The sequence below is a fragment of the Rhinolophus hipposideros genome (genome assembly GCF_964194185.1).
Source record: "Rhinolophus hipposideros genome assembly, chromosome: 19".
NCBI classification, from domain to species: Eukaryota; Metazoa; Chordata; class Mammalia; order Chiroptera; family Rhinolophidae; genus Rhinolophus; species Rhinolophus hipposideros.
The window spans coordinates 11,714,044-11,734,271 of NC_138065.1; the positions used below are offsets into that span (position 1 = coordinate 11,714,044).

At 38.5% G+C, this 20,228-nt stretch overlaps 1 protein-coding gene across 15 annotated transcripts in view; it reads left to right on the forward strand.

Annotated features, from left to right (window-relative positions):
* ST7L (suppression of tumorigenicity 7 like) overlaps window positions 1–20,228 on the forward strand; it is a gene marked incomplete at its 5' end in the record, with an annotated part of 157,603 nt that overhangs the window by 56,300 nt on the left and 81,075 nt on the right. For 5 of the 15 annotated variants that reach the window (XR_013991672.1, XR_013991673.1, XR_013991674.1 and 2 more), the window contains 2 exons: window positions 1,301–1,393; window positions 6,462–6,601. Coding sequence is in view for 11 of the 15 variants with exons in the window: in XM_081025019.1 (XP_080881145.1) it covers window positions 1,301–1,393; window positions 6,462–6,601 (233 nt within the window). Of the gene's footprint in view, window positions 1–1,300; window positions 1,394–6,461; window positions 8,386–11,159; window positions 11,333–12,624; window positions 14,711–17,133; window positions 19,073–20,228 lie in introns of those variants that run through there. The other 10 variants (XM_081025011.1, XM_081025013.1, XM_081025021.1 and 7 more) reach the window with 8 other exon arrangements.

The window sequence follows — 20,228 nt, forward strand, 5'->3', positions numbered from 1 at the left end:
TGTACAGCATAGTGGTTAGACATTTATATACCTAAGTGATCCCCCAATAAGTCTAGTACCCACCTGGCACTATACATAGTTATTACGAATTACTGACTGTATCCTATGCTGGACTTTACATCTCCATGACTACTTTGTGACTGCCAATTTGTACTTTTTTTTTTTTTTTAATTTTATTGGGAAACAGTGTATTTCTCTAGGGCCCAGCAGCTCCATCCAAGTCGTTGTCCTTCAATCTAGTTGTAGAGGGAGCAGCTCAGCTCCAAGTCCAGGAGCCCTTTTCAATCTTTAGTTGTAGGGGGCGCAGCTCACCATCCCATGCGGGAATTGAACCGGCAACCTTGTTGTTGAGAGCTCGCGCTCTAACCAACTGAGCCATCCTGCCGCCCCAATTTGTACTTCCCTTTATCTTTTAATTATACCTAGCCCTCCAACCCTCTTTCCACCTGGCAACTACCAGTTGGTTCTCTGAACAAAATCCATATTCTGATAAAAGTGTATAGAGCCAAGCACTAAAGGAAAAGCAAAAGCCTTTTCACAATTTTGATGAGTACTTACCTAGTTGAGTAGATCAATAAGGATTCCTTCTTTAAGAAGTTTACATGTACAAGAGTTGATGATAATCTAGATCAAAGATGGGTAAACTTTTTCTGTAAAGGGCCAAAGAGAATATATTTAGTCTTTAAGGGCTTGTAGTCTGTCACAACTACCCAACTCTTGTAGCATGAAAGCAGCCTTACATAATATATAAATGAACAAGCATGGCTGTATTCTAATAAAATTTTTTTACAAAAACAGATAGTAGGCCAGGTCTGGCCAAAGCGTAAAGGTGACCCCTAATCTAAATTAAGTTCTGCTCCTAGAAAACTTTGGTGACATCTCACATGTAAAGTTAGGAGCCATTGAGAACTCTGTTAAGTTGCCAACAGTTATGGCCACGACAGTTATGGCCTGTTGGAATTTTATGAAGATTTCCTGTAGGAAGTGGAATTCATCTCTGGAGAGTAAAGTCTATTGTGTTTGTAGTGAGGAGACTGAGGCAGGAAGGACGCTGCCAGTCTTATCCACTACTCCCTCTAGTTTTATCCCCGCCTCACCAGTCACTATCTCTAAATAAATTTTATTCTTTCTTTATTCATTCTTTTGCTTACCTAGTTTCTTTCATCCAAAATGTGTGTCTAAAAAACAAAATGCTCTATGAAAATTTTATAATAATTTGTTTTAAAAATAGCTTTGGTCTGCAGTATAGGATGAAAATGAGTCTGAATTGAATGTCAACATATGTATTTTTTTTTTCCAGCTTTTAGAATGATTCCATACCCATTAGAGAAAGGCCATCTATTTTACCCTTATCCCAGCTGCACAGAGACTGCTGATAGAGAGCTATTACCTAGTAAGTAACTATTCTAGTTTTCCTAAACTTAAAAGTAGTGATGAGATTGTTTTTCACCGCATTCTTTCATTTTAAAAGTGCCTTTGGTTGAAATTCAGGATACTGTTTAAATACTATTTTAGCCATTTCTTGGTTGTAGTTGCATAATACAGTTCATTCCCAAATATTTTTGGGTAAAAATCTGTGCTAGATGCAATGAAGGACACAAAATTAAAGATATTAAAAACATATTACATTTAAGGCAGAAATAATACCAATCCTTCACAAACTCTTCAGAAAAAAATGGAGGAAGAACACTCTCTAACTCATTCTGTGAGATCAGAATTACCCTGATACCAAAACCAGACAGGCATTAAAAGAAAAGAAAACTGTAGACTATCCCTCATGAATATTGATGCAAACATCTTCCAATATGAATGTCTTTTATTTATTTTTCTGCCTTGATTCCACTGACTAGAACCTCCAGTATAATGCTGAATAGAAGAGGTGAGAGCAGATATTTTTGCCTTACTCCTGACCATAGGGAGCCAGTCAGTCTTTCACCATTAAGTCTGATGTGCCAAATGCCAGATCTTAGCAAACTGAATCCAGCAACATATAAAAAGGACTATATCCCGTGACCATGTGGGATTTACCTCACAAATGCAAGGTTGGTTTAGGATCTGAAAATGCAATGTACCATGTTAATAGAATAAAGGACAATTAGATGCAGAAAAAGCATTTGACACAAATCTAACACCCATTCATGGTAAAAATTCTGAAACAAACCAGAAATAAAAGGGAACTTCCTTAACCTGATAAAGAGCATTTGTGACAAACTCACAGTTAACGTCAGACTTAATGGCGAAAGACTGAATGGTTTCCTAAGATCAGGAGTAAGGCAAGGATGTCTGCTCTCACCTCTTCTGTTCAGCATTGTACCGGAGGGTCTAGTCAGTGCAACCAAACAAGAAAAAGAAATAAAAGGTACCCATATTGACATGGAAGAAGTAAAACTGTCTTCATTTACAGAGGACATGATCTTCTATGTAGGAAATTCTAAGAAATCCATAAAAATACTTTTAGAACTAATAAGTTCAGCAAGGTTGCAGGTTGTAATATCAACATACAAAACTCGGTGGTATATTGAGATACTAGCAATGAACAATTCAAAAAAGACATTTAGACTACAATTCCAATAACAGTAGCATCAAAAAGAACAAACAATTTAAGAATAAATTTAACAAAAGAAGTACAAGGCATGTACACTAAAAACTACAAAATATTGCTGAGAGAAATTAAAGGAAACCTAAATGGAGAGACATTCCATGTTTATGGATTGGAAGACCCAATATAACTTATATGGCAGTTCTGTCCAAATTGATCTGTGGATTCAATACAATCCCTATCAGAATACTAGCTGGGATTTTGCAAAACTTGACAAACTGATCCCAAAATTTATATGGAAAAGTAAAGGACCCAGAATAGCCAAAACAGTTTTTACAAAGAAGAACGAAGTTGGAGGGACTACACTTCCCAATTTTAAAAAGAGCAGTCGAAGAGTCAGGAGGAGAACCAGAAATATGTAGGGTTATGATTACTTAGAATGTTTCTGTCTAGTCCCTGCTTTCAGAAAGCCAAATTTCTCAAAAGAATAGTCTGTACTTTTTGTCTCAGCTGCCTATTATCCACTCAATGTTTTTCTCTGTGAACTGGAAAATTTCTGTTTAACTTTCCTGTGTATGATTTAACCAATAACCAAGCATGCTGAATGTTATAAACACTAGCACCATGTTTCCTTATATGATATAAACCTGTGTCACAGTTTTTACAGTTCTGGGGCCATCAGAACTGAAGTCTAGGAAGGAAAGTTGCAGTTTTATAACCATCAAACTTAATGAGCTGCAAAGTTCATTAGATGAAAATGTGGGAGAGGTTGTGGAAGTTGAGTATGCTGATATTTTTCTCCCAGGGTCTTTATTTTCCTCCATCCTCTGAGATAAGTTATCTCTTCTTTCTTTGAACCTCAAAGTACTTTGTGTACTTCTTAATCTCCCCCTTCTAGATTGTAAACTTGAAGGCCAGGACACACTTTATTGTTTCTCTATAATGTTTACCATAAAAATTGATATTCAAGAAATGTTATTTGAATTAGTCAAGTGTATTCTTATAAACATGCCAAGTACTCAACAGAAATGTTACATGTTAGTGCCTTTTCCTCCTTACCCTACTCCAAACTCCTAAGCTGCTCACAGGTTAATAGAAAGACTGAGAAACAATGTGTTAAGTGCTATATGTATGGAATAAATTATAAGGAAGCTGGACTGGGGAGTGCCTAGCTCTCCAAGGTCAGGGATGATCCCCAAATCTGACTTGGGTGACTTAAAGAATGGTAAATCCATCAGAACAGGAGGAGCAGGTGGGGAATAGGAATGGGGGAAGTAAATAAGTTCAGCTTTGAATATGTTGCATGTATTACATCTTACTCAGATATACACATATACGTGTTAATTTAAAATTAAGTATTTTATTACATAATCACTATTTTCTAGGCAGGAATGAGATCACTAAGGAAAACTCAATAGAGTCAGAAGTAAACAAGGGTGGAACCATGGGGGCACAAAATATCTAAGGAATGGGTGGCTGGTGAGGAGTCTGGAAGATTCAGTGAAGGAGTGGTCCGAGAGACAGGATAAGAACCAGAGCTAGATATCCTAGAAACAAAAAGGGGGGAAACATTTCCAACCAAGAGGAGTATCTGCGATACTAAGTAAGGCACATAATTACTGAGAAGAGTCCATTGATTTTGACAATTAGAAGGTCATTAGTGATAGAGATTTTATTTTCTTTCCTAGGATGGTGGTGGTAGTAGTTGTTCTTGTTTTTCTGTTTTAGCAAGGCACAAGGATATTTAAGACAAAGGCACAAATCTTTAGCTATAGACCATCAGTATGTAAAGTGTATTATTAGGCTAATACATTTCGCCTAAATTAATGCCCTCCAAATCATTACAAAGGCTGCCTGATATAAGGCCAACTTTACATAGTAATATTAATAAAACCAGGGCTATTATTATGTGTTGTCAGAATCACAGGCTATAACAACAGATGATTTGCTTCTTGCCAGGCCTTTATTATTTCTAGGGTGCTACCCATTTGCAAATTCCAGGAGGTTGGAGAGGAAGGATATGTTGGAGGGTGGGGTTGTTTGATAATATTGTATGTTCTTGGAATATTTTTTCTGTCTTTGACTGTGGTCGAATGAACAAATTTTTAATAATGTGGAGTTCTGATACTCAGGAGTACTTAATGTTTTTTGTTTTTAATTCTCCTTCAACCTTGATATGACTTACAGCATTCTGGAATTTGCTTATGAACCTCCTAAGTTCAGACGTATACTGTTCCCTTAGTTCACATGGCTCTTTAGTTGTTTTTTATGCCTCCTGATAAATTTTTCTCTACAAGCCAGTGATGAAATTTGAACTTTACTTCCAAGGGAGTGTTTCTGTACTTGTCATCCATTATACTGATACATTTGCTAAACATTGACTGACAAATGAAGCTACAGAAAGCAATCCAAAAAGAAATAATTTGGTCTCTCCTACAGTATTAAAATCTCATATTTTAGAAACAATCTTACTAAAGCTATACAGTTTTCTACCTTATAAAGTGAGGATGATACTGTCTATGTCTTAGGGTTATTGGAAAAATCAAACAAACTAATATAAATTAAAGCACTTTGTAAACCATAAAATGCTGTACAGTTTAATATTAATTCTGCTGTATCTCACATGATAGCAATTAGAATAATCATTGGTATATGGAAGTATATATGTAAGTATTTGTTCCCCGGCTTCACAAATACCATGGTTTATTTCTCGTGGTTTGCTAGAAGTTGGCCTCTCATGGCTGCGGGATGGGGCAAAAGGGAATGCTGTTTTTTGGGGTGCTGAAAGAAGCACTGTTGTCCACAGCTTCTAATGTTTCTTTTAAAAAATTCAGATTTGGTGAGCTTTTACTTTAAACATGACTCAAGGTTCTGGAAATTTTCCGGGTTTTTAATGAGTTTGTTTTTGGTATATACTTTCTGCATATAATATAAGGCATAAATATATCATGGCTACTGAAGGAAACTTAGGTGTAATATTCCCTGTGAATCATTATGTTCAAAACAGTGAAATTTATAGCTACCCTTGATTCAGCACTGGATTAGTCATCCCTTACTTATGTAGGATATTACCTCAGGAATTCCTGGGTTTGGGTCCAGCCCTGAGCAGTCCGCTTCCTGGACTAATGAAGTTCCAGAATAGCTCTCAATTTAACAGACATTTATGGAGCACCTACTGTGTGTCAAACATTGTGATAGGCTCATCTCAACATTCTTATCCAAATATTTTCAAGTTTCAAATAAGATATACATACTTGAATACTCTTGGTAATGAAATATCCAATTATTAGAAAAATAATACCTGAGTAAATATGTGAATGTGGTAAAATAAGACAAGAGATTTCACTTATGTTTAGAATCCTAGGGCTTCAGTGTTGTAGTTCGATTTTTACACTTTTCAATGAAATGCCACATATAGAATAACTGGGTAAAATTATTAACTGATGGTTCTGAGAAATCTCCAATCACATGTCTGTCTCTTGATCTATATACTCATCTCTGAGCTCCCAAAAAGCAAGAATTATAGCAACTCACATTTATTAATGGCTTACAGTGTTCGTAACAACTCCATAGCAACTAATAGAGGTTTAGCAACTTATTCAAGATCACACAGCTAGTAAGTGACAAAGCTCTTTTTCAAAACCACCTCAGCATGACTTTACAATTAATAATGTTCTTTCCCACGATGCCATCCTATTCTCCAGGACCCAGCACAGTCATCTGGCTAAGTAGATATGCTGTCGATGCTGGAATAAATAATAGATAACTTTCTTCTACCTTTCTTGGCCAGAGACTTCTTGTTATTGTTTGAAATTATTTTCCTTTTTAGTTTTTAAAAACAGATTTCATTTGAAAATATTAAAACTGGCTTACTTTATTGTATTCTGCAATAAAATCCGTTTCTACTTTTTCTCCCTTGCAGCCTTTCATCCTGTTTCTGTTTACCCAAAGAAGGAGCTTCCTTTTTTCATCCATTTCACAGCAGGACTGTGTTCTTCTACAGCAATGATAGCCCTTCTCACACACCAGTTTCCTGAAATCATGGGTGTTTTTGCTAAAGCTGTAAGTATGATCTCAAGGACTTGCGTAGAGTATTTGTAAAACACACAAGAAACCATCTCTGATGTGTTTGTGCTAAACCAGTTGAGCAGTGGGGGATACTTGTTAGAGTCAGTTACAGGAATTGATTTGTAAAGTTGCTGCCATAAATATGTCAAACATAAGGTTTTGGTGATTTGAGCTATATTTTTGTTGCTTAAAAGTTTGAAGAAAACAATGGCATAACGTTATAAAGTTGGTCTTTGTGGATCACTTTTGGTGGTAAACGTAGCACTTAGTACTAGCTAAAGAATAATCCAGTTCTTTTAAATGCATTTTCTTTGGCATTTAAAAAAATTCCCTCATTTGTAAACAAGCCTTTTGATTTTTCCATTTAAATGAAATCATTAGTTCTAAGGATTTGCTGAACTTTAAACTCAAGAGTGCAACTAGGATGGAGAATAAGTAAGTAAGATGGAACAGATAGGACGTTTGCCCTGGGTACAGAATGTGCCTCTTTACTCAAGGTTCTCCCTGTTATCATATTTGTATGTTCCTATTGACCTTCTCTAACCTTGGGTCTAGAACCACGTTTATACCTTTATTTTCATTTTCACCCTTTAGTTTTGAACTGCTTCTGTATTTCCTGACCCAAGTCCAGGAAATACTCGAGGCCTGATATTAAAGAGGATATCCCATGATTATTTACTCTTCTATATAATCTTATAATGCCATTGGCTCAAAGTAAAATTACCAAAGAAAAGTCCCTTAAGTGTCCAAACCTTTTTAAAAATGTGTCTTTCTTGTACATCTTTGCGTTTTTACCAGGTAATGAGAGTTTAAGCCCAAAAAGAAAAATGCTGGTTTATTATGTTCCCAAATAGAAGAGTACTGAGAACTGTACAAACACTAGGCCTTCCTTGGTAATGTAATTTCTGTGTCTTTCTCTAAATGCCTCCATTCTAACTCCATTTCCTCACAATTTTTTTTCCTGCCTTAAGAATAGTTTATTTTGTGCCTTAAAGATTAGTTGGTTTTCTTCTGGCACCAGTAGTAAGAGCACTGGTTTCCCTTTTTCCCTGAAGGTCAACTGTATAATGTGTTAAGTTGCCACTGGCTACAGGCCTAGGAGTCTGAGACCACACTCGATTTTGGGTCAAGCTTCAAGAATGACTTTCCACTATTGTTTGGGGAGTATAGCTATTTGGGTTGGAAGCTGACTATCCTATTTTCTTTTAGTGTAAAAAAGAAACTTAGTGATCATCCTATAACTCTGTTGTTTGCAGTGGTGCTGATTGAGGAGTGAATGTGTCTCAAACTGAAATGACCTTACTGTGTAATTTTGCATGGAAAAAAATTGGACTAAAAAGGGAATCCCATCCTTTAACAACTGGAAAAAAATATGTAGCTGCGTATTGTGATCACAGGCAAGCAAAGAAAGAGGTAGTCCTTGGGTCTGTCTCAGGGCAGTGGGAAGGAGGTGAAACAGAGCCAGGGGGGAGCTCTAGAATGTCGAGCAGATGTGTCGTTGTTAGCAGCGTACTTCCGTGTGAGGTACTGGCCGGTGTTAACGTGGAGGGCACTCCCTGGCTGCTCTGTTCTCTAGCTGCTGTGCACGGGTCTGCCTTTACCCCCCCATCACTGATGCACCCGAAGCTCCTCTAAGGTCCCATAGCACAAGCTCCTGAGCACGCCTTTAGCAGAGTCGGAGAATAACTGGTCACACAATTTCGAGTGGAAGCTTCTTTTTTAGGTCAAACGTTATTAATTTACTGTGATGAACAATAAACAGGCATTTATTTACTATCTTTTGGTATTTGTGTAGTTGGTGGTATATAGTGTTAAAAACATGCCTGACAGCAAACTTTTACAGCCAATCCCTGTGGCCTCTACGTGTACATTTTAAGTTCCGAAAAGCTGAGTATTTACTGACAGTATCTGCAAACCAATATTTGGTATGCAGCAGTTCCAAGGGCAGGTTCCATTTAAGGATTAATGGAAAATGATTATGGTATGGGCAGTCTCCAGCTTATAAACATAATGTATAAATGCCTCAACAGCCAGCCAGCAAGGGAACAAGAGGCTCAAACCCTACTTCTTCACCACTTAATAAGTGTGGTCTGTGCACTAGGTGCATTGCTATCGATGACCCAGGAGCTTGTTAGAATTGCAGAACCTCAGGCACCACTCCAGACCTCGTGAATCTGCATTTTAACAAGATCCCCAGGCAACCCTACATGCACATTAAAACTTGAGAAGCCCTGTTCTACCCTCCCCCCCAGAAGAGGAATTTAGAATGCCTGGAGAGGGCCATCTTATCAAGGCAGAGAAGGGGCAGCATTGCTGAGTGGGGATGAGCGTGGGCTCTGGAGCCAGACTGCTTTGCTTTGAATTCCAGCCCTGACACTTATTGGCTCTGCAGCCTCGGGTATGTTGCTTAACCTTTTCTCCCCTTCACTGTAAAATGAGAATAGTACTACCTCGTAGGTTTCTGTGAGGGTTAAATGAGTTTAAAATATGTCAGGTGTTTAGAGCCATGTCCGCCCATGGTAAAAACGAGTTGAGTGTTAGCTGTTGTTGCCACCGTCATAGTCAGCGTCACCGCCAAAGTGCAGTTACCGTGGGAAACCCTGCCCCCTTCGCGTTTGGGGGAACTATGTCCTGATAAGAAACTCACAGTGCATTTCCCATAGAAATTGTAGTATAAATGGTGGTTGGTGTCATTGAAACAGTATTATTAGTGCTATCCTCCTGGCACATTGCGTGTATGTGGACCACAGAAAGTGGGGAAATGTTTCAAATTCTGGGCACTGGCAAACTGCCTTGCACCACAGAACCTATACTGGTAAGTTTTCAAACTGCCTGTGTTAGGATTTTCAATGAAGTCAGCTATTTGATGGCCAAACACAGTAGAAATCAATGAAAAATTTTCTTTCCGTGTTTCCCCGAAAATAAGACCTAGCCGGACCATCAGCTCTAATGCGTCTTTTGGAGCAAAAATTAATATAAGACCTGGCATTATGTTATATTATATTATATTACATTATATTACATTATATTGTATTATATAAGACCCTGTCTTATATTAATTTTTGCTCCAAAAGACGCATTAGAGCTGATCGTCCGGCTAGGTCTTATTTTCGGGGAAACACGGTTGAAACATACTTGTTCTTCTATTTAGTAAGGCAAAGCTATTTAAGAAAATTTTTTCATTATTACCACTGTCTCTTCCTCATCTAATATCTTTTCATATTAGCTCATATGCTAAATTTAATTTGAATTTGTTAAAATGCATTTATTAACAAAAATTGCTTTTTGTGGGGCAAGGCAGTAGGGATTAATGGTTTTTAATAATCCTCATTGTACATCAGATTTTGATAAATGGAAGGGAATGAACTAGAATGGTTAGTGGTTTTAGTTCCCCTTCTTCTTTTGTATGGTATAAAGCTATGTGGAATAAGACTTCATTTTCAGCAAGACTTCCTTTTTTGCTGATTTTTCTGCTGGCTGAGATGAGAACTTAGTCTGACATTAGACATAGAGCAATGAGAAAAAATTATATAAATCCCTGGAGATGTGGAATGTGCTGATATTAGAGCTGATATTCTCCAAGGCCAGAATTCCTGAAAAAGGAAAATTTGCTTTTAAGTGGTAGGTCAGTTTCTCACCTGCTTTGATGCCTGCTGGGTTAAATCTGAGAGTTCAAAGTAAGGGTAGCCAGCAAACCAAATGAACTGGAATCTGATTCTGCTTATCTGAAAGGAGCTTCTTTATTTAAGAGCAGAACTGCCCTCTCCTCAGAGAACCAATCTTCATCTATTCTGGCCCCTTTCATTTCTCTCTTGCAAGAAAAGCTTTCTTCTTAGTAAGCCTTGGGAGGGCGTTATCACAACAGTGAAAAGACTAGTGTTGGTCTTTGGGGATTTCAGGAACTTACACTGATGAATTCAAGCTTGCGGCATGTGACTTTAGTGCTCTGAATTCAGAAGTATGTTTGAATATAAAAATCCCTAGTTGGGTTTTAACTAAATAGACAGGGCAGGGCAGCCTTTGCAGTGTTGGCAGAAAAGGTGTTATGGGGAAAGACAGGTATCAAAAAGATTCCCAAATAAATTGTTTGTTTCACTAAGACCAAACTTTGTGGAAATTTGTTTCACTGACCACGTATTATAGCTGAACACGTGGGGTAGGAATGGGCCCTGTTTCCACATATTTCTTCTAATCTTTATGTGGGAAAATGTGGTTGGTTGGACATACCAGTGATGAATTTCTGAGCAACTCATAATTGGCTGGCTCCACCGTAACTAGGGCCTACAATCTGCCTGATTAATTCTGTAAGGATGACATTAGCCAAGTTGCATGATTTCCAAAGATATAGAAGGTCAGATGTTACACTAACGAAAGACCTCTGTACAGAATGTCTCACTGGGATTTCTTCAGCCCCTGCCCAAAAATAATGAACATTTTTCTCCCCAAGTTACATTTTTAAAAATAATAACCAGATATAAATGCCAAATGTCTTTTACTGAATAGTGATCAAAATTTTTGAGGTTTGTCTACTATGCTCATCATTTTTTTCCAGGGCAAAGATTGTCTTCATAATGAAGAAAGCTGATAGAAAATTATAACTATATATTGATATATATCAGTAGAAAAAAATAAATATTATTTTCAAAGGTTCCTAATTTTTTATTGTCATAACCAGTGACATGGAATCTGTTCATAGGTGAAAATTTTTTTATATTCTCCATATGACTTCATTTATTAATACTAAAATCCTATGATAGTTGTATTTCTCTTTATGAAATACTACATTTGATCTTAGCCAAAAGGCCGAGAAGCGATTTTTATGAAATACATAGGGCCACATACAGAAGTTAAACTAACAATAAAATAAGTTTCTTCACTTTGTTTGAAAATGGATTATTTTTCAAAGCTGTGAGACTTCTTTAGGTCATAAAAACTGATATAGTTTTTTAAAATATCTTGAATTGTAACTAAGCTTATATTTCTGTAAAATATTGTTCTGTAACCATGCTATTTCCACAGCAATATATCTGAGGTATTTCCCAGAAACTGTCCTGATAATAAAATGAGCCTACTGTGTGACAGGTCAAACTTTTTAAATGTTTACATTTTTGTTCCATTGTTAGTGCCGCTGAAGTCTTTATTGGGGGGGGGGGGGGTCTGGCATAGTCCATTTTAAATTTTATTTATTAACTGAGATATTTGTAGCAAGACAAAAGATGTTCTCTACTTTGTATAAAGGTATTTCTCATGCTTCTTCCTCACTGTTCTCCTTCAAAAAGAAGCAGATTGAGAAATTTGTGAAATTGCTAATGTTCTTCTTTATCCAAATTTTCTAAGTACTGAACACTTGAAAGGTAAAAAAAAGAATAAAAGATAGGGCAATGTGCTTTCTAATGTGTGTCTATATCCCTTCCCCCGAGCTGAACTCGGTTTTGAAGTTCGTGGAAAGCACCCCCTTTCCCTGTTAACATGTGTCTGTCAAGTATGAAGTTCACAAAATCTCTCCCTGAATTTATTTGGCAGTATATTTAGTCATCTTTTCCCCTCAAAGTTAAAGTCTCGGTGCCAAAGTTTGGGAGATCCTGTCAGTAACTGCTACTAATCTATTTATTGCTTAATCATTAGCACGTGGGGCAAATGGCCTGCGTAGCAGTTTTTAGAAGAGCTGTGCTTAGATACTGATGTAGATTGCTCATTCCAAACCCATTACACTATGTAGTGATATTAGAATGCACATTAGGAAATCGACTGATTTTTGTTTTAGAAAACATCTTTGTTTTTTTGCAACCCCAGCATGGTCCTCTAAATGGAGAGAATAATGGGATACAGAAGAAAATGATAAATTGAGGAATAGTTTTTAGCTTTCTTCTTGAGTAGAATTTAGCTCCTTCTCCCACCAAAGTGCTACTGCTCAAAAGAACTAAATGAGTATGACTACATAATATATTATAATTCTAACCCAGGAATCATTTGGACTTTTGTAAGTTTATACTCACACTCTCATTTATTCTTATCAGAGCCGTTGGAGGACGGATTGTGATCTTCCAATGTTATGGATGGAGACGTCTGAGTCATTAAAGTTCGGCAGTTTGCCTGAAATCACACACTAGATAGCCTTTTAGTCATCATATGTAAGCTTGGTTTCAATAATATGTCACTTCACAACTTCACGTCAAAGCAAGTACAAAAGAATAAATTTCAAACCAAATATAGTCATGCTGAGGGGATATAGAATGATGCAGTGGTGACGCTAAAGTGGTTTTGCTAGAGAAGTCTTCCTGTAGGAGATGAATTTGGAGAAGCGTTTTAAGCGAAGAGGCTGATGTGGATTGTCAGAAAGTAGAAAGGGCACTTAGGGTGCAAAAATGCTCACTGCAAAGGCAGAGATGTAAGTAGACAAATAAGCTGCCTGAAGAACTCTTCACAGTCTGAGCCTGTTTGATGACCTTGGATGCTTTAAAATAAGGAATGCACCTTTGCTTTTCTGTCTTTCAAACCGATTCCCTCTAATTTCATTCTTGTCCTTCCCAGTAAGCCACGTAAGAAAGAACACTGGTCATTTACGTCACATACCCACATAACTGTATAAAGAGCTTCAGCCTCTCTGTCTCACACGTACAGTAATACTAAAGAAACAGTAGGCATTGGTTTGTAATTATTCAGAGGGAATTTGGTTGACTCTCTGCAATGGTAAAAAAGAAAAAGTTTTAATATAAAGTACAAATGTATGTCTTGTGTTTCAACATCACTCTTTCAAAATTAAAGGGTTAGTTTGTGAAGGATTATGGGAGGCAGTTTAACTAAACAGAATAAACTTTTGGTCTAAAATATCATAACTGGGATTTTTTGTTTTGTTTTCGCTAAAGTGGGAATTTTAGGTAGCAGATGTACTTCTAGTAGTTGTACCAATAGGTAGGAAACTTGGGTGTGTTCCTTAAGGCTTATGAGGCCTCAATAAAAGATTGGCTGCTGTTAATAGTATCCTTAATGAATTTGAGGGGAAAAATTAAATTATCTCTCTTAGTTCTGTAACATCATTAAGATTGCCTTTGGTCCATCTTGACAGTCAGCTCCAAGAAAAGAAGTTATTTGGGCTTCAGATGATGCTCAACAAAATAAAGAGAACCTGACATTCAGGGAAATTTAGACCACATAATCACCCTCTGACCTCATCCTGTAATTTCAAGCCTTCTGGAAATGAAACGTGTATGTACTATATTCAAAGTGTAGAAAAGGGCTATATTCCCATTGAGCACTCTTGCATATTACCAATGTGATACACAGAGAAAGAAGCAGTTTGGGGAAGAATTTAAGAAGGGAGCATAGTCTCACACTCTTTGTTAGTAGCATACCAGCTCTCGTTTTCATCTATTCAGTATGCTGGAGTCCCAATTTATTTCTGAAGCCAGAGTTCAAGCTTTTACTCGCAGGTAGCAGCAGTTTACAATTAAATTTTAATCCGTCAGTGTTGTTAGACTCCTATCTAGAGTATAGTCACAACTGTTCTTGGCAGGCAAATTCATTGCTGTTTTTCCTTCAGTCACAGTGAGATAGAACAATGTTCTCTGGCTGGAGTGTGGACGAAGGACTTTACTAAGCTTATACAGAATTCATCCTGGGTTGCTGGGGTACTCAAAGTTGAAACTTTGCCCTCTGATAAAATTCAGCTTGATTTGTTATTTACTTGACTCTGATCCCTTTGGGATTTAGCCCTTATTGGGAGCCCAGGGATTCTAATTCAACCAAGCCCTAACTGTATAGACTTTTCTTATTAATCTGCTGTTGATGTATTTTAGCTATTGTAATACCGCCTTGGAAAAAATAAAACATCTGCACTAGAACGTACAGTTCAGAGTCTTGGATACCCTGAAAAGATTCTTCTTTTAGTATTGGCTTATTGAATGGAAGGACTCCAATAGGGCTTATCTTAATTTGTTTTCAAAGTTTAGTTTTTAAAGAGCCTTGGCATTGAAAAATATGTTAATTATTGTTCTGTAACATGCGATATGGTAATGATTATTCTGTAACATACTGTAAGTTTTTAACAGTTGAATTCATTGTATTAAGATGGTAATGCTAATGAATTTGTTCATTCATTCATTCAATGAACAGAAAATTATTGGGCACCTTTATGAAGTATAAAATGCAATCCCTGTTCACAAGTAACTCATAGTCTAGTGGTAGTGGGTATGAGGCAGGCAAGAGATGTATTATATTAATATAAGACACAGGCTACTGCCACAACAATAGCCTAGTTCATCCTTGCATATTTATTCATTTGATTAGAAGTGACTGATGAGTTATTTTCATGTGGCTCACATAGATTTAGTGACCCAAAAAGTCAGTCTAGACTCATAGAAGACTTTTCGTTTTAGAAGAATTTATTTGGATGGGATTCCTTTCAGTCAAACAAGAGAGGTAGAACATGGTCTCTTTTTTGTTCTTTTTCAAATATGACACATAGAGGGCTTTCATCATTACACTTAAATGGCAGAGTTCATATTTTTGTAAATAGTGGTATTCATTATATTTATCTGAAGTGTAAAATTTATCAAAAACAAAGCACTTCACAATTCAAAACTTAAATAAGAAGTGTCTCGCCTCAGATTCACATAGCAGTTGCCATAAGACAAAAGCCTCTCAGACATTTTCAGCTTCTTTTATATCCTCTCATTGCTAATAATCACTGAGTAATAAGAGCCAAGGGCCATCCTGGTTTAGGAAATGAAACAGTGTGATGTCATTATGAAGCAGAATGGGATAGCAAGAGTTAGGACCAAAATAACTTGGCCCTTTGGACATGTGAGAGAGATTGGGAAAAGAGCCCCTCAGAATTTCCCAGAGCCCACTGTTCATGTCTGCAGTCACCGATTTTGAAAATAGGCACATATCGTGTTAATTTAAAAAACAATGAAAGGATACTGAGTGAAGGCACTAAAATAAGACCCCTTTTCCCTCTTTTCCCAGCTAAATTTTGCTAGTCAATTCTACATCCTGGACAATTCTACCTTTTTACAGGGGGAAGCATCCATAAGGGCACAGTCCTTTTCTGGGTTGTGAGGAGCCCACTCTCATCCTTTCCCCTGTGTTTCTGTTTATACTAGACCATGTCTGCTAATGTTAGGTCGCTAGAGAAAGACTGAAGTTAACTGTGGGCCCCTGAGTTCCTGGAGGCTACTACCTACTCCTGTAGGACTGGGACAGAGATAACGAACAGTTACTTAACTTTTTTTTTTTAACTTTTATCTTTCAGATGGCATTGAAAGTAACCATATCTCTTGTTTGGCCTCAAGCTCCTTATTGAATTTTTTTTTAATTGCTTTTGAGCAATAACTTTTCCCTGGTTGCTGACTTAACCAGTTATACAAGTTGAGACTTCTGTCTCTCTGCCTATTTTATAATAGCTGCTCTGGGAGAACAGATGAAAAATAATAAGTCAGTTAGATATTTTATGAGTATTGAAATCCTTTCCATTCAGAAATGTAAATAAAATAACCAGCATGAGCAATCAGCTTACGTCAGATTCCATGGGTTTCTGTTACATAGGGAAATTATAGTGCAACCTGAAACATGCTTCTTAATGAATTCATAGTTATGCCACAGTTGAACGTAAACCCTTGAGCTTTTCTATTGTGAAGGGTTTCAGAAATCACCTTTTATAAACTGCCTAGGAAAGGAAAGGAGGAAAAAGCTAAGATGATACCAACAAATGCTATCACTGTTAAGTGGCTGCCTCCCTTCCGACACCAAATTGTGCCAGTTCAGTAAAGCAGAAACTTAGCGCACTGCTCACCTTTTGGCTTATGGAATGATCACAAATATAAAAAATATATGTTCTAATATTCTGTTTCTGAAAGTGGCACCAGGAAAGTGCTGTGGAAGAACAGGGTTGCCCTTGTGGTTTTGTCCTCAGAGGTTAGGGGAGTTCAGTTAGGAAGTATGACAGAAGCCTGATAAATAGCTCTGCTTTACCCTCGACAAATGCAAGAAGCCAGGGGCCTAATTGAAAGTTACGAAATTGGAATTTGTCTCCTGTCTTTGGCTGGGCTGTAGCAAGCAGCCTGTAGTGGCTCAAGAATTGTCTTCTAACTTACTGGTGACCTGGTTTTGCAATCTCTAAATCTCTTTCGTAGCTCTCTTCCGATTCACTGTGGCCTCAGGTCTGATGAATCTGCTAGCCACAAAAGTTCCGTATGCCAAATAGGGGACCTGTCAACTTTTAAGGTTGGGAGTGAGGGTAGGAAGCATGTATTTTCTATTTCAAATTATTCCTTTTTTACATTGTAAATTCTTACAGAGTTTGGCTTGATTTATGCCAGGTTCTGGGCCTGTCTACATTAATGCATCACAGTTCTGGATGTGATATTTGATATCTCTTATTTAGCTCAGAATCTCAAATTTTAGGGAGCTATAGTTAATGATACTTCATATTTTGTTGAGCTTTCCAGTGTAGCACTCTCTCTGTAGCTAGCTCTCTTTTAGTCCCTGCATGTGTAACAAATGGACTCATCTGTGCTTTCCCATAGGTGCCCTGGTGTTACTGACATAGATCAAGATGCTGCGTGGCTCTATAGGGGACTCTGAACCATGTGACAGTCTAGGCACATGCAGTCACCTCACATTATTTAAGCCCTGATCTCAGCATTCTAATTTCTCTGTATTCCCCAATGTATATAATATGTACTTGCTTGAAATTCCTTATATATTGCTTGCACATTCTTGCTTCTAATTCAACTCCTTCTATTTAGAATGCCTTCCTCTGAATGTCCTCATCCTGTCCACACTTTACCTTTTAAAAATCCAACTCAAAAGCCACCTCTGGTAGAAGATCTGATTAATGTCATTCATCTGATTCCTTTATTCTGCGACTTTTCAGTCTGTTACTTAAACTGTTCTGTCTCTGTAATTATTGCTTCTCTATATTCTCACCTGACAGCATAATGATTCTAGGAATGATGTTTCTCCTCTATCCCCCTGTCTTTATTATACACAAACATTTTGAAGGCCTACTGGCAACCGTTTCGATGTCCTCTGAGTTCTCTTCCACTTTCTATACTCTTTCCCTTTACTTCATAGATACATTTCCGGAGAAACAGGGCGTACGCTCAGGGCTTGGCCGCTACTTCAGCACGTGTGTGGCAGCCTGCTGAAGAGGTTCCTTCAGTTGGGAAGGATTTAACCCTTTGGTTCAACATTTTCTGCATTCTATTCAGATACCTTCAAGATGTACATGTGAGACCAGCAGTAGGTCTGGAGATGGGAGTAGAGAAATTTCCACTGAAAGCCAAGTTAGCTTTTTCCTTCTTTTTTACACAAGACCTATGAAGCTGCTGTCGTCAGCAGCTCACCCAACACTCTCCTGCTCTGCCTCTTTTCCAGGAGTCAGGGTTAGTTTAAGAAAAAGCCTCTTGCTAGAAGCCATGACCTCGTACTTTTATGCCCTCCATCTGGTGTGTGGCCTCATGGGGCTGTGCTGCTGTGCAGGAGGTGAGCAGTGGAATTCTTCAGATGATGACTTGTGAGCCCACATGCGGAGGCGGGGGGTGGGGGGCAGGGAGAGCAGCGAGAGCCAAGATCGATGGACCAAAAAGTCAGGCTTGCTCGGGGAGAAATCCTGCCTCTAGGTCGACTGTTTTCGTGGGGTGTTCTTCCCCGAGCTCCAGTGGGGGCCCAGGGCAGAGAGCTGGAGTATCCCAGGTCTATGATTGATGAACACTGTGTTCCTGCAGTGTTCCCTCCTGCCTTCACAGTTGGGGTGCGGGATAGGTAGGGTAAGGAAGGGCTTTGCTGTCTCTAACAGAATGCATTCCACCTTGGAACAGGGAAGGGTTCCCCTTGCACACATCGTCTCTTGGAGCTGCTTTGTCTCGCTGTCTTGGACCCAAACAGAAGTCCCGATTTTGAATGAGGGTGGGAGGAGGGGTTGAGAGCAGCAAAAATTTTTGATCAAGTGAAAATCTGTTGTTTGCCTCATCTTGCAGGGGTTGCTCTGCAGGGTAGATATTCCTTGCCTTGGCGGAGATAAATTGCCTGTCTCAGCTAGAAGCCCCAAGACCTTTACTAGGCTATGAGTAGGCATCTTGCCTGGGATAGGATGGTTTCTCAGCACTCTCAATACCTGTTCTTCCTTTCCTAACCCAGGGGTTTGACAGCATTTTAAAAAAGAGTGAAGTCTCAAAGGAAATTCTAATACATACTTTAAAAGACCAAAGCCTTAATAACTTCCTCTCATGGCTTCTTATGACTACTTCTACTCTGTCTACACGTTTAGCATCACTTTAAAAGAACTAGATAAGGGGTGGCCGGTTAGCTTAGTTGGTTACAGCGTGGTGCTGATAGCACCAAGGCTGCCAGTTGGTCCCCGCATGGGCCACTGTGAGCTGCGCCTCCTTAAAAAATAAATAACTAAATAAATAAAATGAAAGAATTAGATAAAACTAAAACAAATTTTTAAGTGTTAACTTGAAGAAGAAAAAAAGAATAGAAAGAACGAAGAGCCAGAGTTGATTCAATGTGGACTACTTAGTATAGTGACCATTTGGTGATGGTGGTAATTGAGGCAGAAAGGGCAAAAAGGGGATTTGCTGCTGAGGTTAGGGAAGGCCGCAGCTGTTCCTTTTATAAGTTCTGCCCAGATATACCCTCCTAGAAGATTTCGTATCAACTTGTGTTCTGAAGCTGCTGAGACCCTGGCGCCTCCAGCCCTCGTTATTCTGTCTTTGAGGAGCATGTAGGATTTGAACTCAGAAGCCCTAGGTGTGAGTTCCGGCTGAGCCACCCAGTATCCATGTGACCTTGGACAAATCACTGAGCCTCTCTGAATGGCACCTGAGCAGGGAGTGTGCCTCCTATGTCACAGGTTGGTGTGACAAGTACACATATGCTACAGCATTTTGTACATAAAAAAAGCTTTCTGTGAGTATCACAGTTACACTCAGGGAAGCCGCACCTTGAAAGTTGTCAAATAGTTGGACAGCTGTGGATTAAATTATTCCTTTTTCTTCACTTAGCTTAGCCTTTCTGTTTGGTGTGGTCTGCTTATAGGGCCTGATGGTGTTGAAATAAAGTCACCAGATTCGGGCTTCTTTTGGTCAAAGAAAGGGAACTCCCATGTCCAGCTGCTCCAGCCATAGACTCACAGGCAGAATGGAAAGAGACCAAAGGCAAGTTTAAGCCAGGATAGTTCAGTTACCTTGGTTTCTCAAATCCATGGTGACTACGTCTTAAGTAAATGAGGAATAGCTACAAAGATATTCTGAGATCAATTTAACCATGAATGGGACGTGGGAGAATGTGCTTATAAACTCTCCCTCTCTTCTATCCCTTCGGGGTCAAGGGCAGGATATTACTGACATACCCCTGGCTATTGCCTGAAACCTGCCAATCACGCAAAGAGAATAGCATCTTCTGGGAAAGCTCAGTTCAGTGCAGTAATTGTGACATATTTACCCTAGTAAAGCCACTGCTTGCTCCTCTAGTGCCTCTCTCTTGTGGAGATCATTTCTGGTACCCAAAGCTATCCGGCTTTCTCACCTAACAAGAGGTTAAAAAAACAGAAACAAAAAACCAAACAGGCTGTGAGCAGCAGGCTTGGTGCAGTCAGAAGGCTGCCCCTCACCCC